Here is a 26773-nt window from a genome sequence, read left to right on the forward strand (position 1 = left end):
AGGGGTTTTTTGTTGTTGTTTTTTGGGTTTTTCTGAGGTGATGGGATATGAACCCAGGGCCTCATATATGCTAAACAAGTACCCTACCAATGAATTACATCACCAGTCCTTCAACATTTTAAGTCATACATTATTGTAAATCTTGAATTTGGTTGTAAAGAAATAATTTTATGACAATTTTTTTTTAATTAGCACTCCATAAAATAAAAACCAATTTATATTTGTATAGTGCCTTGAAGTAAACAAAGTGCTTTTACATTAAAAGTTAAATTACATAGGTAATGTACACAGACTAACATATTACATGAGCAAAATCCCTTTGAAATTACTTAAATCATAAATCTCTGTTCAGTATCCAACTCTAGACTTTCATATCAACGGAAAAATAAACTTCCTGCACAATCCCTGCTTCCCATCGGTCTAGCAAACTAGAGATAAATTTTATCCTCTTACATACATATAAAGTCATAAAGATAAACAAAACTCTAAAAGAAAAAAGGCTGGGGTGGGACATTTAATCAGAAATCTTACATATTTCAGATCTAATTTAAGCATTATTAATAAGCAAAGCTTCCTAAAAGCCTCAAGATGACTATTTCATGGGTGCTTCCCCTAATAATCCAAAGGCAGAGCTAAAAGTCAGGTTGAATTTTGAGAATAAAGACTAAGCTAATACTTTCAGGGGGGAAAATGATAGCAATGGGAGAAAATTCTAGTTAAAAATAGTCATAATAAAATAGTCTCTTTGAAAATAAACCACCACTGGATAACTTAACAGGTAATTGTGGTCAAACAGTGTCTGGATTAAGTAAAAAAAGTTTTTGTTTTATAAAATGGTATAGCTTTCAGACAGATGCACATCACATTACTCCATTCTCTTAATATATTCTCCCTGTCCCCAGCAATCACTAAATCTGAAATCCTAAATTTTCAAAAGGAGTATGTAGACAACACATGAAGCAAGCTGGGACTGAAGCATTCTCTCCACTGCCCCATATCACTGCTTTCCAACAAGCTCTCAACAAACTGCTTTTCTCCTTTCTGCATAAAAATCTTAAAAATATCAAGGTTTTTCCATTCATGTCTAGATATATGTATTTATGATAAATCTCTCTTCGGAAATTAAAAATTCAGTTTAATATAAGTCAAAGCTTTATTGTTTCATTTACTTTCACTCATTCCACTCCACTTCCCCTAGGTGTTAAAAAGGCCCCACCAGATTCTGGCTTAGCAGGAAGAGGGGGGCGTCTGATATGACAAGAACATGGTGATGGGGTCCGTGGAGTTAAAAAGATCCAGATAATGATTCCCTCCAGTTTGCTCCAGATGCAGTAACTTCTCAGGTCGCTCTGCCTGGATCAATATGACCTGCAAATCAGGTTGGGCCTCTTGAGCCTCTCAAGACAATACAACTATCATACTAAAGTCTATTCAATCCATGCAATAATTCATCTTTAACCCATCAACACTGGTAAGGCAAACCTTTCCCATCATGCCTTTTTTCATTTTACTGATATAAGGCTCCAGCTAGTTCTTTTGCTTTTTAAGATAGAAGTCAGAGAGTCTATACAAAACCTCTCAAGCCTCATCAAACATGAGTCAAACTGGGTTATCTCCTGTAGACTGTCCAATTGGATGAAGGAAAAGGGAAATGCCATAATACACTACTCTCTTCAAGGAAGTTCTCACTATAGGATCCTCCTCCTATTCTTGTTTTCACATTTTATTTACATAGTCTAAATATGAGTGATGGATTTAACTGCAGCAATGCTTGTCTCAGGAAATCCTTTCTGCAAGTCCTGAGGAATCACCATTCCTTTTGAAATTAAGTTACAAGTAACCTCAGATTTGGAGTCTCTGAATAAATACCAGGATGACTTCCCATTTTAATATTGTGTATACAGTTCTACTGCCAGATTAAGCAGGTCACAACCGGCCAAAGTTCCTTTCCAACACAGATAGAAAAGAAGAAGAAAAAAAAACGTGTATGAAGACAATCAAAAACTATCCAATGAAAGAACAGTTTCTAGATAAACTAAAAACTGCCTACATTTTCTACCGTACAGTCATTTGCAGATTCTAGGTACACGCTAAGAATCACAATAGGTCTGGGAAAGAAACCCTACTGAGGAAAAGAACATGGTAGAGCTACTGACAATCACATGAGTCTCTTCCCCTTCAAGATGTTTATCAAAGCTAAGGCTGAAAAGTCAAACTCAAACTGTAAAAGGGTATTAGTAAATTTCCCAGTGTCTGAAGGATTAGGCGTTAACCTGCCAGAATTTCAATCCAAAGCCAATGACAGCACTGTTTGCAGAAGAGGCAAAAGCCAGTGCTAGACTCAGTCAAATTAAAATGGTAACCCAGCCTCACCCCAATTCAATTCCTGATTAGATTAAGGCGATCATTCTATCTACCTGACATAGGTAGTCAGATAGTCTTGCAAAAGCATCATTTGCAGCATGTATCATTCTTTTATATGTGAATTTTATATACCATATGCAACATATAGCACTCAAACAACATTTGAAGAGGTAGCAAAATATAATTGATAATCAAAAGAAGGAACCAAGAATAATACAAGTAGACCAAAAGATAATTCAGATTAGAGTTGGCACACAGACTAAATAGTAACTATCATAAATATACTAAAGACAATTCAGTAGACAAAATGCAGAATTAATAGCGATCTAGAATCTGTATCAGAAACTAAGACTGAAAAAAAAAATCTGAAATTAAGGACTTATTAGGTGAATTTAACAGTACACTGGATAAAGCACAAAGAATCAATACACTCAAAGACAGATCAACAGACAAATGTGTGAACCGTAAACTTAAAAGTAGGTCAACAGAAAATATCCAAATTTAAAGAGGGAAAAAGAAAAAGAATTCAAAGAATAGACCAAAAGAGACATTTTAATTTTAGGCCAAAAACAAGAGAAGATTTAAAGTAAGATTATAGGATATCCCAAACTAATATTTAACTATTATGTCACCTCTCTATAGTCCATGTGTGTACTACTTCAGGGGCCATGGATGCTGTTACAATCACCTATGCTGTCAGTGGCCCATGTCAGATCACATGGGCCTGGAAGTACTCCACTAGGAGAAGGGCAGGAGTAAACAGCATGGTTAAATGTTGTCCAGAATATAGTCAGTCACATAGGAATGGTGTGGGCAAGTTGCAATGGTCCCAGTCAAGGATGGAAAAAGATTGAAGACACTGAGAAAACAAAAAAATGTTTGTGACTCTTAGATTATCTTTCCTAAAGCCAGGACATTAAATTAATGGAACAAGAAAAGAAAAGATCAGGTGTTTGTATCAGGTGTTCAAAATTAGAAAGACTGTTTAATTTGGGTATGAATCAGTAATTTTATAAAAGAACAAAGGTCATACAGCAGGTAGGTGTTTTTGCCAATAAGGTGAATGATAAATATGTTCCATGAAAGAATGTAACATATACACAAAAAAGGTTTTGAATACCAGGGGGGTCCTGGAACAGAAGCCCCCTCAAAGAACCTAATAACTATAAATGTAGACACCACATAAAGGTCAAGGGTCTCATAAAGTGACTATCAAAGTGTGTTTCACAGGACTCTTGACCTGATCAGAAGCGGTCTCATAACTTACAAACAGTGTATAGGACAAATTGGATGCCAAGGTAATAAAAGGTACTTATTACTCAAACCTCAAAGTTCTGATTAGCATTTATGAAAAGTTTCATTGTTCTGACTTCATAAGTAAGTGTTCTATATTTGAATAAACTCAATTAAGCATAACACAATGCTGCCTGGAAGAAACTTTTTCTAAAGCAATGTAGACAATACAATTTAATGCCTATGAGTTAACATGCACTCTCTTGGAAAAATGAAAGGAAAATGAAGACATGAAATATGTGCGACTATTTCAAATAGATTCTATTCGTGGCAACAGTGCTTTATAGCTTATAAATGTGATTTACATTATTTCAACAGGCCTAAAAAGTAGTACTATGAAAGTACTCACATAACAGCATTGCCTTTTACACATGAGGAAATAGTAAAGAGTACAATCACATCCCCAGAATCTACTCATCAGTACTGAGGAAGCTGACTCAAGGCAGATTATCAAATTTCAGATTCCAAGCTCCCTCAATCATAATGCTCCACATATGTATATTTATACACACACACACACACACACACACACACACACCTAGGTATGAATGAGAGGGAGACAGAACAAACCTCTTTTGAAAATGAAAAGGCACTAGTTTAAGAGGAATTGAAGAATATCATAGTTTATGTTCAAAAGGAATTCTCTATTTTTATTCAGACACATAAAAGGGTACAAATACAAAGGTCAGAAATAAAAGTTGACAATCTGCATAAAGTTACTTTATGCAGTTTTAAAGTTTAGGAGATGCAAAACAACACTCAAGTGTCAATGACAGCATTAAAAAGAATCATCCTAGAAGGGCACACAAGACATCAGTAATAAAGCTAGCTAGCTATCACTGAGGAGAAAAAAACTAGGTGGCAAGAAAACAGGGGTTTTTCTACTATGTCTTCTGTGGTTGATTTTTCAATCATGTACACACACCATTTTATGTTTTTAAGTAAATACTTTCTGAAGACAAAAATAAACGTTTTTTTAAAATACTAAGAAAATGGACAGAATTGTCCTTTAACAGAGAAATTGACTTCAAAGAATACAAGAAGTAAAAAGCTGTATCTTAAGTTGATAAAATCAAAATGCCTCAATTCTACATATACATTTAATTGTGCTGGCATAAAAATAAGACGTGCTTTTATATATAAATATTAGGAAAAATTACAGGATATCACTTCTTTAAGTCATCCATAAATAATCACTATTAACAATTTGGTATATTTCTCACTCAAGTTCCATGATTAAGAGTAACATTTTTAGATGAATCTTTACCAAACTAAGAAAATTCCTATTTCTTATTTTCCTATTATTTAACATGAATAATGAATCAAAGTTTTTTAGATTCAAGATTAAGTTTTTCTTAAATATAAATATATTTAAGATACCTTAAATTATGGTACCTTATATTAATAGATTTCTTACAGCTAAATCATCTTTGAATACCTGCAATAAACTTCACCTAGTTATGTTTTTGGTTTTTTTTCCATAAACCACTAAATTGTAGTTTCTGACATTTATAACTTTTGCATCTATTTGTATATGTGAGATTGGTAGAAATTTTTCTTTCACTGTTGTTAACTATGGTACAAAATGAATTGGGCTAAGTTTTCTTTATTATGAGAGTTAAGGAAACTAAGGGTTAGGACTGGGTAGGGAGGTTTTTTGGTAATAATTTGCTACTATTACAATACTGAAAGAATATCAAAAATCACTAACCTATATGTCTGATTCCTAAAGATAAAAGATAAAACGTGTGATTACATGGTCAAAGCAACACCTTAAGAAAGCCCCTGTAACAATGTTTATGAGAATGATCAATTCTGTATTCCTACAATATACAATAATTATAAAACTGCATTTAGACCCCACAGTAACTTGCTTTAAATTTTTGTACAACTCCATCCCCAACAAGTTTTGATTTTGCTGTATTGTAACTAATATGTATTGAAAGTCATTTTTTTCTTAAGTCTGATTCTTTACTAAATTATCAATTGCCATTCTGATTTTATAACTAAACTGTCTCCCTTTTCCTCAGTCTTAAAAATATTGAAATGGAAAAGCTTCATGAAACCTTATGTTATTGAGCCCATTGCAGCTTACCAGGCTAAGTTCTACCACTGAATAACTTTGTGTCACCAAACACAATGGCAGGAAGGAAGCAGTCGTGATATATATCTAACTACAGCTTCCAACCGGTAGAGGCAGCAAGAGTAATTAGGTGAGGGGAGTGGGAGGGGTATAAAGTTAGAGCAGAAAAATCCTGCTCTAACTTTAATCCTACCCTAAATGAGTGGGGCGGAGGACACATGGGAGAAAACCTCCAAGTCAACAAAACAAGTATTTTAGCTGAAAAACACCTTGTTATTTTTAAAATTCATTAACTGATTTGTGTTCTTCATCAACTGAATGTATTTTTAGGTTTTTACAATTTGAAGGCATTTTATTATCACCTTGCAATTTTTTTTTTTCCTCCAGTGCTGGGGATTGAACCCAGGGCCTTGTGCCTTGCAAGCACTCTACCAACTGAGCTATATCCCTGCCCCATCACCTTGCTATTTTAAGTAAATGAGCTTCATCAAATCCATTTCTGGGGCTGGGGATATAGCTCAGTTGGGAGAGTGCCTGCCTCGAAAGTACAAGGCCCTGGGTTCAACCCCCAGCACCACAAAAAAAAAAAAAAAAAAAAAAAAAAAAAAAAAAAAGCCATTTCTGTTATCCAATAATTTTATTTAAACCTTTTTGGATTTATCCATAAAACACCTTTTCCCCTCCCACTATCCATCCTTTTACATTCTACATATGTAAGAGTTGAGTGAATGTCATCTAAAATGTATTATGTTTAAGGATATTTAGTGGTTAAGGAACAAGTAGTAACTAACTGTTCTATTAAAAAGTTGTAAGATACGGCATCTAACTATGGGCAAGAAGCAGGGGAAAGCAGTGCTAGTGATTGAAGGAAGGGTATCCCACACGCCAGGCAAGCGCTCTACTACTGAGTTCCATCCTCAGGCCATTTAATTTATTTTGACACAAGGTCTAAGTTGCCTAGGCTGACTTGGAACTTGTGATTCTCTTGCCTTGGCATCCCAAGAAGCAAGGATTACAGACATGAGCCACCAAACCTTAGGGGAAGCTAACATTTTTTGACAGACAACAATCAACACTAACAAATCTGCATTTAAAAAACACCAACAAAGTGAAATAGGTCAAATCCAAAAAACCAAAGGCTGAATGTTTTCTCTGATAAGTGCATGATGATTCTATTGAGGTTACAGGGGTGAGGAGGGGAGAGAAGAATGAAGGAACTTTGGATGGTGTACAGGAAAATGGGGCAGGAGGGGGTGGGGGACAGAAAGATAGTAGAATGAAACAAACAGTATTACCCTATGTATATGTATGATTACATGAATGGTGTGAATCTACAACCACAGAAATGAAAAGCTGTACCCCATATGTGTACAATGAATCAAAATGCAGTCTGCAAAAATAAAATTTTAATGAAAAAAAGAAATGAATACTAAAAAAAATTCAGCAAAATGTGGTAATTTGAAAAATAAAAAAAAAATAAAAAACACCAACGCAAAGGAGATAAACAAACTTTTAAATTTCAAGAAACGTTTGGTAATGAACAATTGTCACTTTACTTTCATTAACCAGATAAAAAGCTAAGGAACAAAAAGTTTAATGATGAAGAAGCTATAAAAATGTGAGGAGAAATCCCCAGAGCTATAAAAAGGAAATAAAATAAGAAAACTTAATGAACCTAGTGTGACTTCCACAGTGTAAACATATCTGTAGTCACTTGTAACCAACAGGCCACTACCTGCTGTATCTCCGTGGAAAGATCTCTACTCTCCAGCTCCTCTGTGAACTGCCTCACTGCAATGGCAATGCGAGCCTTAGATGAAGATGTGCAAAACCATACTCCCAACTTCCTCTGATGGGTTGATAATCCACTAACTGGTCTCTCTCTATCACCTCCCCTTATGACAGACTCACAATTCATTTTTTCACACAGTCAGATGCTTTATTAAAATTAATCTGACTTCTGGACTTTCTGGACCCAAGATTCCAATGACTCCACCCTTACCAATTCAGCTCAGGTAGCATGGCACAGTCCACTGTGGTTCCTAACTATCTTTTAGTCTTCTCTGCCATCTGCTGCCCCTCACTGACACCCTATTGACACCTGCTTGCTGAGAAACTTTCACCAGCCCCCCCTAATTCTGCCTTTATAACATCTAAATTGAACTCAGGCACAATACTCCCCAGAAAGCAAGCTTCCCAAGCCTCCTCTGTATATAGCTCCCTGAGCATTCTTCTTTTATGATATCTACCACACCTCAGATTTCTTTTTTAAAGTTTATTTCCCTTACTAGAAAGCAAACAATTCAAGAGCAAACTTGAGTTTGGTGAAGAAAATCGTACCAGCCATGCAGTGGGCATTTAATACATGTGAATGGTGAATTACCACCACCTCCACAATAAAAAATTAGCAAATACAGCTTGATTCATTCTTAGTCAATTCACCAACAAGTCTGTCAGCTCGACTTTCAAATCACCTGCTAAATCCATGCATTTAGTGGAAGTGCAGCCTCTCCACCATCACCCTGTCTGCTTCCATTCACCTCACTACACACACCCCATCCCCAGCATTTATCTCCAGGGATCAGTGATTTCAGTTAGATGGAAATTACTGGAATTCTTAAAAAAATAAATAAAATAAAAAATAAAAGTAAAGATTAAAATTCATTACGAAATACTTAGTTGCCTCCTCCATTTAGACCAACATACAAACTCCCAAAGCGCCCTACCAGTGCCCTATATGATGACACTATTTCCAAGTTTTGCACTCCGCCTCCTTTTAAAATCTTTAATACAAGAAGCTACTTCCCACCAGAGAGTCTTTACTCAGGCTCTTTCCTCTGCCTAGAAGAGTTCCTCAGGGAGCTGTTGTTCCTCAGAGCTCAGCTCAAGCACCACAATCCAGCCAATGCAGCTTTATCATCCCTCAGGCATTCTCTATCATATCACTGCACATACTGTCTTCTTTGCACTCATTACCATCTCAAATTATATTAATTCCTTCACTTGTTTAGTGTGTGTATCTATCCCTTAGGAGGGCAAGAACTGTGTTTTGTTCATTACTGTATCCCCAGTGTGTGGAAACAGTGCCTTGCATCCAGCAGACTCTCCATAAGCATTTGTAAAATACAAGAATAAGCCAAGAACAATGACTTATTTAAGATATACATGAAACAAGAAAGATAGAAAAAAATGGATAGTTAGTCAACCAAACAAGGCAGGAAATAGTCTACTGTGAGCATCTGCAAGCAGACAGGCTGGTGTTACTGAGATCTATTATCTACAAGCATCAGGAGTATATTTCTTAAAGCTCACTGGAAGCAAGTCAAGTAGAACAGTTTTGCACACTATATGCTCACACACGACACTGAAAACAATCATTTTTGAGAATTTTATATTTCTGACACAAAAAAAACTATAAAGTACACGAACATTTTAAAACCACATGCCACTTAAAAAAAAACTTCTAACAGTGGTACTTATCTGTAAATGATTAAATTTACACTCAAAACCTCAACCTGTTAAGTAATAGGTTTTTCCAGTATAAAAGAGGTCTTCAAGACAGTCTCACTACTACATACAACATTTAAGAAGCTGCCTCATATACTATTCTTTCTTGGCAGGAATGTTGCAACTCAAGCAAAAACTATATAAAATTCATTAAAAAGTCAGCAGCCTCCTTTAACTCCTTACTGACTGAAGTTTTGATCAGGGAGGAGAAAATTGTCAGTTACTACTTGCTAGAAAAAGAGCTTTGAATCTTTATTCAAGTATCCAACCACAGAAATGAGGATAACACACAAATTTAGACAATGAAAACTTTCTACATTTATTAATCTTATATCTTGTGTAACTAAACCTCACTGTTCAAGAAAACAACTTGTAAATTAAAAAAAAAAGACTTAACTGTAAAAATAAAATATGACAGGTTAAAAACAGTCATATTTTAATAAACACTATTTATAGGTGACTTGACAAAATTCAGTAACTTGAACAAAAATTCAGTAACTTTCCTTCAGGTTCCATAAGCAGTATTCAACAAAATACCATCAAACTTCAGATCTAGCAACACTTACCTTGGTATTGTAACACATTTAGTATTACAATTTTGAGTGGTGATAGCTTTCTCAAGCTCATCTAATCGTCCTGTTTTCTTTAGCTTCTTCACCAGACTTTTCACTGCTTTCTCACACCACTTTTCTTCCTGTCCATTCTGCTCTCCTCCTCCTGCTCCTCCAGACCCACCAGCAGATTTCTTCCATCCCAGCAGTCTCTTCACCACTGGCGGAGTGAAAGGCAAGATGGACGACATACTCTTACCCAAGGCAGCTCCACACTAGGGAAATAGTCTTGTGAATCTACCCTAGAAAAAGATATTGAAAGGATAATTTCAAGACCAACTTTAAAGTTAAATAATGATCACGATGTATTTTAGAACGTAAACTACAAAATGAGATTAAAATTTAAATTATTACTTTTACCACAGACTCAAGTTTTCTTCACCGCCCATGAAAACGTTGTTCTTATTAATTTAAATGAATTGTGGTGACAAACCCTTCTAAAAACAAGACAATGTTACAAGGACTCAAGTCTTGGGCAAATGTAATTTTGCAAGTAAAATTAACAATACTTTTAACAATTTTATCACTATTACCACCACTTTATTCATAACTCTTAATGTCAATTATTAAAACATTTTCACAAAAAACAGGAATCTTTTCACTTTTATGATTTCAATCTGTTCTTAAAGGATTTAACAAAATATATAAAAAATGTACAACCCCGCTTTCCCCAAAGTTTTAATTTTCAGAAATATTATAAAGAAAAACCTAAAAATATATAGAAAAATGGATCATGAAATGCATGTGAAATAAATCAAGAGAAGAAAGAAAGGTAGTCTATAGAGAAAAGGCCCTTGATAAAACCTTTACTTCAGTCTGTCTATTTTTTTTATTGGATTTTTTATAAATGACAGTCTATATTGATATATTTACACGAGCATGGAATATATCTTATTCTAATTAAGATCCCATTCTTATGAATACACACAATGGTGAGATTCACTGTAGTATATTCATATATATATACATAGGAGAGTTGTGTCACATTCATTCCACTGTCTTTCTTATTCCTAACACCCCTCCCTTCCCTTCATTTCCCTTTGTCAAATCCAGAGAACTTCTATTCTCCCCCTACCCCTTATTGTGAGTTAGCATCTGCATATCAGAACATTTGGTTTGGTTTTCTGGGGACTGACTTATTTCACTTAGCATGATAGTCTCCAGTTCCTTCCATTTACCTGCGAATGACATAATTTCATTATTTATGACTGAGTAATATTCCAATGTGTATATATACCACATTTTCTTTACTCGTTCATCTGTTGAAGGGCACCTAGGTTGATTCCATAGTTTAGCTACTGTGAACTGAGCTGCTATAAACATTGATGTGGCTCTGTCACTGTAGTATGCTGATTTTAACTCCTTTGAATAGACACTGAGGAGTGGTATAACTGGGTCAAATGGTGGTTCTGATCCTAGTTTTTTGAGGAATCTCCATCCTACTGCTTTCCAAAGTGACTGCACTAATTTGCAGTTCCACCAACAATGTATGAGCATACCTTTCACTCACAACCTCACCAACATTTATTGTTATGTATATTCTTTAAAACCAACTTCCTTAACAAGGATCCTAAAGTGAAAGAATAAAAAACCAATAAATGGAATGGTATTAAACTAAAAAGTTTCATCACAACAAAGAAAACAATCGAGTGAAGAAAGAGCCTACAGAATGGGGTAAATCCTTGCCACCCATACACCTCGGTCTCTTCTTTTTTTTAACATGTATTTTTCATTTTTATCAAGTAACAATGTGCATAGTGATTAAAGTCAAGTAGTTTGACTTCACAAATATAGTTCCTCTTCACATCAAAGTACAATTCTTTAAAATCTTTTCTTTCATTCTACTTTTGATATTTATACTCAAGTAACAGGCTTAAAACAGTAACCCTTTAAACGTCAAGTTTAGGTATTATTTATTGATTTTCCTGTAAAAAATAAGAATTTAGTTCCCTTACAGTACTTACTTTCTTCTATCATGAAAACAATTATCTTCCAAACATAAATAATCATGTATATAATATTGTTACTTGATAAGATTAGCACTAAACTACTATTTAAGCATGTTTCTTTTCACACTTTCTGTATTCTCCAGAATTAACTCATTTTGTTTTTATGCACCTACCACAAATTCTTTCCACTGTCTACCAGTCCCTGAAACTTTCCAGTCATAATGCAGCAAAAATGCATAGCTCTCTTTTATTCATAGAGCTTTCCCACTTAAGGCCCTGGATCCTCTCACTCCAAACTGAGCTGACAGTCCTCTGACCTGTAGTATTACTGTTGTTCTAGGACCTTCCTTCACCTCTCTCAGGGATGAAAATCCCCTCCCTTCTTTTATTTTTTAAACCAGGAATTGAACCCACGGGCACTTAACCACTAAGCCACTCCCCCACCCCTTTTATTACTTTTTTTATTTGAGATAGGGTCTCCTTAAGTTACTTAGGGCTTAAATCACTGAGGATGGCTTTGAACTTGTGATCCTCCTGCCTCAGCCTCCCAGGTCGCTAGGATTAGAGACACGCATCACCACAGCCAGTTTGAAGCTTTTTATTTTTTTAAAAGATATTAATAGACCTTTATTTTATTCATTTATTTATATGCAGTGCTGAGAATCAAACTCAGTGCCTCACACGTGCTCAGCAAGTGCTCTACCACTGAGCCCCAGTTCCAGCCCCAAAGTTCCTATTTCTTAATACTTCATCTTCATCTTTCTTGGTTCACCGACTATACTTTTTCAATTGAGTATGTCATTCCTGAGAAAGGTGTATGGAAGTTAAATTAATGTACAAGTCTCTAAGAAGACTATGTTGGAAATCATTTTTATACATAATAGAATTTACTTTTTCAAACAGCATTGCTCCTCCACTTACTAAAATGATTAAAATGTGGTTCTATCATAATTGTCTTAAACAAAAAAAGCAAATCCCAGACACCACCATTTCACCTCTGTATAATTCAGTACCCATCTATTAAGAATATAGTTTCTTTCCTAATAACTATCATAGCCTGAAATCATCTGACCCCAAATTTGCCTGTTTCAAAACCTCTTCATTTTACAGTTGGTTAGAGTCAAAATCCAAAACAAAGTCCACAAAGTACTAAACCACAGGGAGAAGAATGAATAATAATTTTAAAATCCCTCTTCTTGGGATGGTCAAAGAACAGTGAAGACGACTACCATGATTAAAGTACACAGGCCAACTCAGGAGAAACTGTAATGAGAATTATAGGTGCATAAAGAAACAACTCAACTTCTTATTTCTTTTCTGAGACAGCATCTCAATGTTACCCAGGCTGGTCTCAAACTCCTGGGCCCAAGTAATCCTCCTGACTCAGCCTCCCAAGCTGCTGTGACAAAAGATATGAACCACCACACCCAGTGAATACTTAACTTTTGCCACAGGCATCAGAAAATGTTTCCCTGATGAAACACATCTGAGCTTCCTTTAAGGCTGCTTGCCATTTAGTCATTCCTTACACTCAGCAATTTTTATTTTGCACATCTGTTATGCCTGTAGTTAATTACCTGCTTGTTCCCAAATCCACTGTGTTTTTCACCTACACTTTTGAGCTTTGGGCTGAGAAGAATGAGAAGTCCTTTATAGCAAAGGATTAGTGTAGCAAGGAGAGGGGAGGAAGGTGAAACTTCTAAGGGCAGAGATCAACCTTCAGAGAATGATAATAAACAAAAGAATGGATATTGGAAAAATAAAATTTACCTGATGTGGAAGATAAAGTTATGAACTGCAGATTCCTGCTTGAACAAGTAGGTGAATGAAAATACAACTGAGCAAAATACAAAATACTGGAAGAACATTAAATGTTATTTTACTTAAGTTAAATTTGGTGTACCTATGAAACTTCCAAATAGATACTGCCTAATAAGCAAGTGGAAACAAAGATCTGAAGCTCTAACAGCTAAGTGGTAATATAGGGAGAGAGAGTCCAGGGAAGTCATGCTCACAGGGAAAAATCATATGTATAAAGGAGTTACCAAAGAGATGGTAGAAGTTATAAGCAATCGGAGAGAAAGGTGTCCCAAGTGCAAAAGACAATTCAGCTAACACATCAGGATCACACAACTCTTCAGTACCAATGCTAGGATTTGAATCCAATAGCATGATGTCAGAGGGCAAGTTCTTAACTACAATGACATTCTGCACTGTTCATAATATGGAGCTAATGTGGAGACCTTAAAGGAACCACCATGAATTGAGGTCCTTGCAATATCAACAAGGCCTGCTGCCCCTAACAATAAGTCCATTAGGATCAGAATGATGCACTAGCCCCAACGCTGTTTTCAGCTAAATTATCCACAAATTTAAAATCTGTTCGGTATTCGCCACCTATAAGACAACTCAGAGTAGCCACCTTTCAAAGGACTCAAAAGCAACTTCAGGACAGTATCACCCTACTATCCACTGGTTAAGTCCTGACTATTTGGTATTCCTGCTTTACTCTTCCTATCCCATTTTACTGATATAAAATTGTTCACAAATTCCTTGCATTAATAAGTAACTATAGGATCTGTAGAAATGTATAATTTTTCATTCCTAATATTTGTAAATTTTGTTCTCTCCCCCTACTTCTTCCCTTTTTAATAACATTGCTAGGTTATTATCAATTCCACTAATATTTTCAGAGAATGCTTTTTCGCTTTGTTATTTATGGTAAGATTATTTTCTATGCATTAATTTCTGCTCATGTTCATTATTCCTTTACTTCTACAGTTTTTAGGTTTGTTGTGTCCATAAGTTTTTTTTTTTTGTTTGTTTTTTTTTTTGTTTTTTGTGCTACTGGGGATTGAACCCAGGGCCTTGTGCTTACAAGGTAAGCACTCTACCAACTGAGCTATCTCCCCAGCCCTTCTATAAGCTTTAAGAAAGTGCTTTCTTTTCTAATGTATAAATTTAAGGCTACATATTTCATTCTAGTATTACATACTTTATTCAAAGAACACACTCAATTATTAAAATCCAATGAAACTTGTTGAGGCTTTTTTATGATCCACGATTATGGTAAATTCTGGTACATAGTCCACGTACAAGGGGAAAGAATACTAATTCCTTCATTAACTGTTTCAGTATTCTACGTATGACAATTACATCACGTCTGTTAACATCTTCTATGTACCTGCTTGTTGTAACAACTTTTGAAAAATATACTCAAAATTCCCACAAATACATCATTGTTTATGTGTCTAGTTCTCCTTTCAATGCAGTCAAAAATACTTTGGTTTATAGAAGTTCAAACTGTTACCAATAACAGATTTCGAATTTTGAGAACTCTCTGGTTTATCAAATCCCTAATAAAACAAAACGTGATTCTCTTTTTACAACTATTGTTTATTGTATTAAAGCTTTTGCCTAATTAGTATAACTACAGCTTCTTTCAGTTGGCATTTCGATGGTTTTATCTTTTCCTAGTACTTTCTCTTAACCTTTCTGAGTACTTACATTTAAGATGTGTCTCTTATAAAAAGCAAAAGCTGGGGTATTACTTATTTAAGTCTGATAATTTTTGCCATTTACTTGGAATATTTACTGTATTTGCATTTAAGTTAAGTTCTAATTTGATAATATGTTTAATGATGCATTTTTCCATTTGGTCTTCTTTTGAATTTGTCAAAATTGTTCATATTATTCAATCTCTATTCTTATTACACATTCTTCTTTTAGTGGTTACCCTAGATATTTCCTTATTCATTCTTCACTTATTACAATCTCACACATATATTTTTACTATTTCCTCCATAATGCTAGAATCATAGAATACTGCTATGTTATAGTATTGTTATGAACTACACTACCACCTCTGGTTGGCTTCTGTTATTGGGTGAGGCTCTGCAGAACTCTTATTTGAAAGAACAGCAGGTCCTTATTTTCTTACCACCTAGATAAAAAGGTTTTTGTTTCAGAAGTTCGGTCTCTTAGTCTAAACAATTTCAGAATCTGACAGACATTTAGAGGGGGAAGAAAGTGGTGGGTATAATGAAAATCATTCACCCCTTCCTCAAGGGTTTCCAATTCTCACCTATGTTCCCAAGGTCCCTCCCCTAGTGAATCTTTAGCTCAAGGTCACAGGACTAAAAGAAATCTCAATTGTATTTTCTGAGATTCTGATTAATCTTTTCTGCCCAGCTGAACTATGGAAGTCAGCAAATATATTGAGGGTGTTTTCCCTCTGTGTTTAAAGGTCCTTCACATTTCCAATTTACCCCAAGTTCCAGCCCAAAGGCGCCCTCCATTCTGTGTCCATAAAAAAAAAAAATGTCCCACAGTCATCTGCAGATCTCTCAGCTCCCTCCTGAAAGGTACCCCCTGGTACAGAATTTTACTTACTTTAGTCATTTTTATTTTCAGTTTTTTACCTTTAAATACTTTTTGTAAATTACATGGCTTTTCTAGTTGTTTTATTAGGAATCTTGAACTACAAAGAATTATTGCATCCTAGAAAATTTTCCCTAATTCTATTTCAATGGTAAATTTTCCACAATGAGGAATCTACAAGTTCAAATAATTTAATGTGCATGGTTTTATCTTTTACTTTGAAATTAAAGTCACTTACTTCTAGAAGACAATGCTGGAGAATTAGATTTTAAAACCAAACTCTTAAGAAATACTACAGAAGACTAGAGTGAAAAAACAGAAATTGTATCAGGTACATAGCATCAGACTGTGTTTCACTTCTCTGATGAAGATGTAAAGAAAATCACAACAGACTGTTGCTTTCATCCTAACAACCAAAAATCAGACTAATATGCTACAAAATCTTGGTTTCTCTGAACCATTAAACAGCTAAGAAGGCAAAGTAACCTGAACAGAACTAAATTCCAGGAAGCACAATGCCTTGACAGAAGAGAGGTCCACGAATAGTCTTTCCTGGCAGACAGACTAAAAAGAGGAATAACCTTGCCACAGAGTAAAGAACAACCAGTCTACATTACAATGAATTTCAACAGCAACACGCTGACACGTTAGAATTCCAAGATCTCAAAGAGTAAACTGCATCCACCCATTCATTCCCACAGGCCTTCACTAAGTGCTTGCCAAAGTATGCCAAAGGGTGGAGAGCAGGGCTAGAAAGCTGCAGGAGATCCCTTTAAAATATTAAGGTCCCAAAAAATGCAAGGAATCTGCTGTCTGGAGAAGGGAGAAGAGAGAAAAATCAATCCAAGAGACTCCTGACATTCAGATGCCAAAGGCTGGGGTGGGACAGTAGAGAAGGGAGAAAAACTTCATCCAGATACCCTAGATATTGAACTGCCAAGGGTAGGGAAGGACAAGACTATGCAAACCCTTGGGAAGGTTTGCTTGTGGAAAAACATCTCACTAGTCATGAAAGCCTACTTGAGAATGACAGAGCAACAGACAGCTAGACTATAAAGCAGACGAATCTCCCATGGTCCAGAAAGTTGGTGGCTCACAAATTGAGTGACCAAAACAAAAAAAGGTTTAAAAATCAACATGGACAGCAAACCTAGCAGAAAACAAAGTCTTCTCCAGTTCTCAAAACACTTGAACTAAAGCTAACTAAAGCTGCAACAAAGGCCAGAACCAGTTCAACTACACACCTTATTACCTGAGCCTCATGTTTTAACAGACTGACCTAGGAAATACCTAGAGATAAGTATTTATTTCAGTCTCTACTGTTTTTATATAAATGTTCAGCATTCGATCAAAAATTACAAGATACAGGACGTAGTAAACATAGTCAAAAAATTAAATTATTAATACACTTAGATCAGAGAAGGTCCAGATGTGGGAATTATCAGACACAGACTTCAAAATAACTATAATAAAAGCACTAGAAGATTTGATGGAAGTGATAGACAACATGCATAATGAAAGAGAATTTCATCACAGACATTAAAGCTATAATATATGATCACAGGGAAATATTAGAAATGAAAAATTACAGCATCAGAAATTAAAGATTTAATTAAATAGTTTTAACTTCTGAAAGAAATGAGCAGAGAACTTGAAGACAGGAAAAATTAGGGTATTTAAGTTGAAGCACAAAAAGAGAAAAAAATGGGAAAAACTGAGAACATCAGGATAAAATGTCAACTGGGGGGCTGGGGTTGTGGCTCAGTGGTAGAGCACTTGCCTAGCATGTGTGAAGCACTGGGTTCAGTCCTCGGAACCACATATAAATAAATGAATGAAATAAAGGTTTAAAGGTTCATCAACATCTAAAAAATGTCAACTGGGTTTAAGTGACCATTCTTCTCAATTTGAGATATGGATTTAATGTAATCCTTATCAAAATTCCAATAATGTTTAAGAAATTGATAAAATACATAAGTTTTGAAAACAATCTAGAATAACCAAATCCATCTTAAAAAAGGGAAAGGAAACTGGAAGACCTATACCACCACATTATCAAGACTTACTACAAAGCCTTAGTAATTAGGAGTATAAAGTGGACATAAGATAGAAGGATAAATTATAAGAACAGAAGTCCAAAACAGTCTGTGTGTGTGTGTGTATGTAGTCAACTCGTTCTTCATTAAGAAAATAAGTCAGTCTGCCTCTCAACAATTTTTTCAATAACATGTAAAATAATAAGCCTCAACCACTTTCTCATGCCATCATTAAGAAAAGGTAATTTAAAAAAATTTTTTTTTTTTTTCCAGTACTGGAGATTGAACTCAGAGGTGTTCCACCACTGAGCTTCATCCCCAATCCTTTTATTTTTATTTTCTGAGACAGGGTCTCATTAAGTTGCTCAGGGTCTCACTAAATTGCTAAGGCTGGCCTCAAAATTTGCAATCCTCCAGCCTCAGCCTCCCAAGCAGTAGGCACTACAAGTATGCACCACCATGCCCATCTAGGAAAATGCAAATTAAAACCACAATGCAGGGGCTGGGGCTGAAGCTCAGTGGCAGAGTGCCTTCCTAGCACATGTGAGGCACTGGGTTCAATCCTCAGCAGCACCACATAAAAAAAAAATGTGAACGTTTAAAACACAAACACAAACATACCACACACACACACATACACACACACACAAATGCAATACTATTTCACACAATCTAGAATGGTTTAAAATTTTTCTGATACTATCTAATGTTAGTGAGGATGTGGACTATTTACTATCCTGCTGCTACTATAACAAATTATCAAAAACCCAGTACCTTAATACAACACAAGTGTGCCGAAATTATAGTCTCAAAGAACTAAAGTCAAGGGGTCAGCAGGTTGGTTCCTTATGGAAGGTCTGATTGGAAAGTTCACTCCCTGCTCTTTTCAGCATGAGCGGCTGCCTGCATTTATTGACCTGTGTTCCCTTCTATACTTCTGTCATCAAATTTCCCTCTACCCCCTTCTAATAAGGATACCTGTGATTGCCCTTAGGACCTACCCAGATAATCTCCAGACCTCAAGATCCTTAGTAACATTCACAGGTTCTGGGAGCTAGGGCCTGGATATCTTTGGGCACTATTATTCAGCCTACCACATGGAACAACTAGAAGACTTGTTTGGGGCCAGCCTCAGCAACTAAGTGAGGCCAGAAGCAACTTAGCAAGACCCTGACTCAAAATAAAAAATAAAAAGGGCTGGAGATGTGGCTCAGTGGTTAAGTGCCCCTGGGTTTAATCCCTGGTACCCAAAAAAGGAATGTTTAAAGTGACCCAAACAAGAAACAGGCAAAACAGCAAGCAAACAGGAAAAAAAAAAAAAAAAAAATTGGTATATTCATACAAATGAATTCTGCTCAGGAACAAAATTAATGAGCTACTTATATACTATAAAACATTAATGAATCTCAAAAATATGCTAACCATGATATATCTTTATATCATGACTTAACAGGCAAAACTAATCCAATGAAGAAGTCAAAATGACTGTCTCAAAGGCACTGGGGAAGGGATTGAAAATGTGTGAACACAGGCACAAAGTACCTTTCTGATGGAACCTTTCTGGAGTGGTAACGGTGTCCTCTACCTTGTTTTGATTAAGTTATTAAAACTCAGAGATTTCAACATTTCAGGTTTGTGCATTTCATCAGATATAAATTACAATTTGAAAAATAAAAAAGGTATCTAGACAAATAAATTAAGTCCCTAAATAAAGTTAAATAGACTACTTAATTTCTCAAAACCTTCAATATGCCAATGCACCCCATGAAAGGGGAGGAGGCTGAAATTTTCTCAAAGATAATAAGCCTAGCCAAACACAATACACATACCTGTAATCCCAGTGGCTCAAAAGTCTGAGGCAGGAGTCGAAGTTCAAAACCAGCCTCAGCAACTTAGAGACCTCAGTGGTTAAGTGTCCCTGGGTTCTTTTGGGGAAAAAAAAAAAAAAAACCTTGTAAGCCTAGAGGCATCAGCCCACAACGTGCAGGTAGGCTCTGCAAACACATGGAGGCAAATTTTTGTTGAGAGAAGGATACTGTTTTGAGGGCAAAACCTGAGAAACTAAATGACAACGAAGAGTAAACTTAATTGAACCACTGCCAGTGTAGTTTCTCTAAGAGTTACGCATTTATTTAAAAAGAAATGTTAAGTATGCTATCAAAAAGACTGAACTCTCAAAAGACCATTCTCAAAGTCTTTCAACAGAAGATACTAGGTCTTGGAATAATTTGCTAGAAATTAATGGTCACTATCTAATAATAATCATATTCATTCCCCTCCAGAAGGAAAAATAATCAATAGGTCCTTCAGTTCAATTCAGGAGAAACCCCTCCGAAGGTTTCCCCAAAGAGGTAACATTATGCCCAGTTTCATCAACTTGGCTGCAGGTCCTGTTTTCAGGACATAAGAAATACACATAACAATCCTGCACTGACAACACTGAGAATTCTGCTATAGTTTAGACTCTGAAAATGTAAAAACTTCAAGAAATACAGCAGAAATGGGGAAAGTAAGGTTTGTTCAGTTAGGGAATGTTAAGTCAATTAAAGGAGCAACAATGAAAAACTGACAGGAGCCTGTTAAAGCAGTCTAATGGTAGACCTATTACCAAGTACACAAATAAGCACTTCAGTACATAGAGTTCAACTTGACAAAATAAAGCAACACCCAACTCCTTGTGAAAGGTACACCTAGATACCTCTGGCCCCTGCTGAATTTCTACTCAATGCCACAAAGTAACCTCTAAGAAAGCCAATAATACACCACCATGTGACAGTCCTATCCTAGCACAGAGATCATGACTAATTCAACCTTTGGAAGAGAGAAGAATCACAAAAGTTACAGCACAGCGGCAAGTCTGAAAAGAAAGATAACACACCAGGCAGAAAGTGCCACATATTTTCTAAAGACAGTAAACATTTTAGGAGCTACAAAAATGTTTAGGTTGTCACTAAAACTGAGTACAGGAAGCACTGTGTTAGGAGACAAGGGGAGAGTAAGGCCAGTCCAGATTTAAATGCCAAAGACAGAAGTGAGTGCTCTTGACAGGAACATTATTCAGTTATTTCAGAGATAATTCACATTATCTTACTGACCAAATGGATGTAGCAGTTTAGGGAGAAGGACTCAAGGCATGTGATGCAGCTACCTATTATAACTGAACAATATAGAATGGGACATTAGTCACCATCTGGACCATGGAGAGAGGAGCAAACCTAAAAAAGGCAAAGGTTCTGGGGTTAGTTTCATACATGCTTTTATCTAGGTGGTTGTGTCCATCCCATGGCTAGAAGGCAGCATGAACTACAGTAGACTCAGGAGAAAACTAGTCAGTGCAAAGAGTGTGCCCAAGTCAGACAGAGGCAACTGAATCTTGAAGACAAGTAGAGCAGTCAGTCCCAGGGCTTGGTTTCTCAAACTGTTCTGGCCTATTCCGGCTCAGTGTCAACTTTATACTTAGAATTGATCCTCTTGGGAAGCTAGTGTGAGAGATCTCTGCTCCTTGTGAAAATCTGATAGCAAAATATAAAAAGAATCCACCTACAAGTGCCTATATTTTTGGTTCAATTATTCCAGTCACAAGAATTTAGCCTAACGAAATGAATAAAAATCAATTTTTTGTGTGATTGACAAAAACGAAGGGACTCCCAGCATCAGAATCTAATTTCTGATACACTTTATTAGAAGAAACAATTCTTAGAAGTCGAGACACACTCTAAGGAATCAAAATCTTCTATTAAACCTTTAAACTTTTTCTTCATGGAAATGAAAAAAGTTTAAGCTTAGACCCGCCACTTACATGTGATTTCAGTGTACATGTCTTAACCATATCAGTTATAACCAATTTGGAACTAAGTGAACACTTAGTTTAGAGCCTTAAATTTTCCTATCTTAGTAACAATGACTGGCTGACATCCAAATTCTCTCTGGACAATTTATAAATTATGTCATAAAATAATTTGTCATTAAAGCTGATAATATATTTCAACTGGCTGAACATTTATTTTAAAAAGTAAGTATATTTTGCCAGTGCTTAAAATGTAAATAGACTTAATGTAGGTTGACAAGGAAGAGTGAGCAATATGTTCCAAGTTGAAAAATGGAATAAGAAAATTAGATTTATATTAAATTGTTGCATAAATGTAAATGAGTCATTAACAGAAGATAGTTTGCCTTCAATAGTGTAGCAGCAAATTCTCTGAAGTTAACTTATTTTTCAACATCTGCAGTAACTAAAAACTAAGTTCAGATGCTAACTGTTTCTACTTCCAGCAATAAATGATACTTATATAATGCAGGTTTCAAAAGAACAGGAAGACTTTAATCTTTACTGCTGAATCAGAAAGCTTATCAAATGACACCTTAGTAAAAGTGGAATTCTCAGATTACTCACTGGAAAGTTTCAATTAGGTAAGAAGTCTGATTATCCTGAAATTCTAGTAAATAAAGCCTTTGAGTTATTAAAAACTTTTTAATAGTTTCATAAATAGTATTCACTTCATGTTTTATTAAACAGTTCTTATTCTTTGCAGTCTTCAACTGTGGTACTTTTGATATAAACCTTATCACTGAATATGTATTAGAAAAACTCCAAATTCTTAGAATGATTTTCATTTTCTGATGTCTTGAATTTATATTTTAAATCTTTTATGTTACCACTTTGATTTTAAATAGGAAAGAAATTCCATACTGCCCCCCAATATAGCTGGAAACATTTATTGCTCAAGTCTGAAGGTCCAGTAAGCATAAACTCACTGAATCAACCAAGCACCAAATGGGATAGGTACTATTCTTGACAAAGAATCTGAGGCACAAAGGATACTGACTTTATATACAGAATTCACTCTAGATACTATTTTTCATGTGTATGTTTCCAAAATATACAAAATTTGGTTTTAAGGAATAAAATGGTGACCTAATCCAATTCTGTAAGAATAGCCTATTTTATTAGTGCTGTTAACAAAGGTTACTTGGAATAATGTATGCCATTCCTATTACTTATCAAGTCCCTATTAAATAAAGGTCTGATTGTGAGTTTTCTGTTCTGTTCATTGATGTATTCACACTTAACACCAATATCACACGATTAATTAGTACTGCTTTCTGGTTAGTCTTGAAATATGTCAGGGTGAACCCCTTTCTCATTTTTAAAAAAATGTTATTGTTGGTTATTTTAAGTTAGCAAGTTAAGTTCCACAAAAAAGCCTACAGAATTTTCATTGGAAGTGCAATTAATCTGTATTAATTTGTGGAGAACTAAAATATTTGTGACATCTAATGTTTCTATCACAAGAAAGTGATGTGTCCATTTATTTTGGACTTAATATCAATTAGTCATATAACTTTCTCCATGAAGTTCTCACACATCTGGTTAAACCTATTTCTCCAGGAACCTTTGTTTGTACTATGAATGAGAGGTTTATTAAAATAAATTAAGGGGCTGAAGGCGTAGATCAGTGGTAGAACATTTGTTCAGCATTCTCAAGGTCCTGAGTTCAATTCCCAGCATCCAAAATAAATTATCAGGTATTTCAATACTGCAAAAAAAGTATTATATGGAATATACCTGATGTTCCTCCCAGCTGTCAAATCTTAGCATTTGTGGTAGTTCATCAGATGTCACAAGTAAAGACACAGTAAGTACCGTATGTACGTATACCTTTCTGATTCCATTTACCTCCTGCTTACTTCTCAGAGATGACCACTATCGTGGATGCCATGGTTAACATTTTGCTACACAGTATATTCAAACAGTATTTGCACACTCTAAGTTTAAATGAACATTTAATAACGTTCATGTCAATTTGTGCTCTCTTCACTCGGTATTATAACAATCCATGCTGTTATCTATATAATCCTAAATCCTAGTGATACATTTTAGCTGACATATAGCATTCCATTGTATGACTATGTCACAGACCACTGTCCCTTCTCCTCTTGATGACTATTTAGACTTCCAGTTTTCCACTTTCACAAGCTATCAAGGACGGTCTTGTAAATAGTTTTAAACACTACATGAAAGCTGTCCTAATGCAGAAACTTTCCAATCTCTTATCCAAAAAAGAGACCCATAATGAGAAATGTGTTTTACACAGCAACCTAGTATATGTATATACACACACCCCCTAAAAAATGTATTCTGGTATTTCTCTAAACTAAAAGTCTTGGAACCATTACTGAATAGCAAATCAATGCAGTGGACCCTGAGACATATCAAAAAAAAATAAAGCAAAAAAATACAAAGTAGGCCTTTTTTGGGGACAGGGGAGGGGGAGGAGGAGGGGTGGAGCAGTGGGCTGGGACAGGGTTTCCCTATGTTGCCCAGGCTGCACTCGAAACTTCTGAGCTCAAATAATACTCCCACCTCAACCTAAGTAGCTGAACTACAGGCATGTGCCACCACACCCAGGTAAAAAAGAAAGAAAGACTTTAATTCAGTTTTTGTCACATGCAAAATATATTTCCCACTCTGGGTGTGTCAAAAAGTGAAAGAGCAGGTGTAGTAGAGTACACCTATAATCCCAGAGGCTTAAGAGGTGAAGGCAGGAAGAGCACTGAGTTCAAAGTCAGTCTCAGCAACTCAGTGAGAGAGACCCTGCCTCTAAAATACAAAAAGGGCTGTGCATGTACTGCTGGGTTCAATCCCTGGGAAAGAAAGAAGGAGAGAGAGACAGAGAGACAGAGACAGAGACAGAGACAGAGACAGAGAGAGAGAGAGAGAGAGAGAGAGAGAACCACTGCATTATTACATATATTGAGGAGTAGAAATGCCTCAAAACAGGACATGATCATGTACAATTTGCCAAGTACTGCCGAAAAGGTTGTACAAATTATCACTCCCCTCCAAGAAACTCACCTGAGCTCCTATTTAACCCATTGTCACCAATCCTTGACATTATCTAATCCCTCTGATTTTAACCAATGGGATGGGTACAATGCAGAGGGGTTGCTGATATATGCATATGTTGATATATGGACTGCTAAGAAGTTTGAAAATATTTTCAGTTACTGACTTTTCAGGATTCTATTCCTATAAGCCATTTGTTCACATTTAGCATCTTTTCCCTTCAATCACAGCAACTATTTGTATATTCTAGATGCTAATCTTCAGCACTTATACATGCTATCTGAAATTCTAGTCAGCAAGTGACTTTTGATGGCCTTTTTTATACTTTCCCTTAATGTGCTGAAATTTATTATTTTTATCTTACATGATGTTAAGAACATTTGTATCTTCATAAAAATCCTTTCACATGCTGTGATAGTCTACAAGTCACAGACTAACATTTTGCTTTTTCACCTTTAGTTATCTAACCCACTTGGGAATTTATTTTCATCTATAGTGTGAGGTAGCTATCTTATCCCCAATATCTATAACGAGATGCATCACCACATGGATTGAAACTTTCCCCTATTAATTTATGGTGCTACTTGTGTTTGAGTTCTTTTGTTTGCTTCTATTTGTCTGTATATGAGGCAGATACCATCATGTCTTAACCACTAAGGCTATATACTACATCCTGATATCTGACAACCAAATTCCCTTTCACCTGCTGGGATTTTAATTGGAATGACAATGAATTTATAAATAAGTGGAGGAAAAGTGACATCTTTATGACACTGTCCTCCCATAAACACAAGCATCTTTTCTAATGATATGAATTACATGAGTCTTAAAATTTTCTCCATTAAGGTCCCATACATGTTGTGGTTTTCTTCCAAGAATTTTCTAGTTTGTATTGCCACTTTAAATCACATACATTTCAAATTTAAATTTTATCTGTTGCTTATACACAAATGCATTGATTTGTACAGCGGCTTTTTAAAAATTAATTTCATGAGGTATAACTTACATAATATAAAATGCAAAGATGTTAAGTATGCAGTTTGATGAATTCTGACGAATATTTCTATCTAGATAACCACCATTCCAATCAAGACACAGATTATTCCCATCATCCTAGAAAGTCCCCTTGCATCTCTTTTCAACCCACCCTCCCTACCCATGTAACTACTGATACCGTTTTTAACACATCTTAATTTTACCTGTTCTAGAAATTCACAAGTGGAATTCCATCATATGCATTCTTATGTTTTCTTAACACCCTTTAATACATTTTTTTTTTTTTTTTTTTTTTTGGCGGCGCTGGGGATTGAACCCAGGGTCTTAGTGCTTTTGAGGCAAGCACTCTACCAACTGAGCTAAATCCCCAGCCCTAACACATATTTTAAAATTTTTTTTCTAGTTTTCTAAGAATTTTTGTCACCAACAAATGCTGTTTTATCATATGCATTTCTTCTCCATTGTCCATCAAGATTATCATATAGTCTTCTTACGTGTTAATGTGATAATTTCATTCACAGGTTTTCTGTTTAATCATCCTTATCTTCATGAGACAAAACCTAATTAGTCATGGCATTTTTGAGTTAACGCTAACATTTAGCTACAATTTTCACTGCCATGTTCATCAGTGAGATGTGACCTCTATGCACCCATGAGACCTATGTACCCGAGACTATCTGCTTGGGGAATCAAGATTATGGTAGCCT

The 26773-nt window shown here is 35.5% G+C and overlaps 1 protein-coding gene across 6 annotated transcripts in view; it reads right to left on the bottom strand.

The window, feature by feature from the left end:
- Smad2 (SMAD family member 2) overlaps positions 1-26773 on the bottom strand; it is an 87479-nt gene that overhangs the window by 49458 nt on the left and 11248 nt on the right. For all 6 annotated transcript variants that reach the window (XM_047526268.1, XM_047526269.1, XM_047526266.1 and 3 more), the window contains one exon: positions 9814-10100. In XM_047526268.1, coding sequence (XP_047382224.1) covers positions 9814-10049 — 236 coding nt within the window. In that variant the 5' untranslated portion in view covers positions 10050-10100. The remainder of the gene's footprint in view (positions 1-9813; positions 10101-26773) is intronic.

The sequence above is a fragment of the Sciurus carolinensis genome, chromosome 15 (genome assembly GCF_902686445.1).
Source record: "Sciurus carolinensis chromosome 15, mSciCar1.2, whole genome shotgun sequence".
NCBI classification, from domain to species: domain Eukaryota; kingdom Metazoa; phylum Chordata; class Mammalia; order Rodentia; family Sciuridae; genus Sciurus; species Sciurus carolinensis.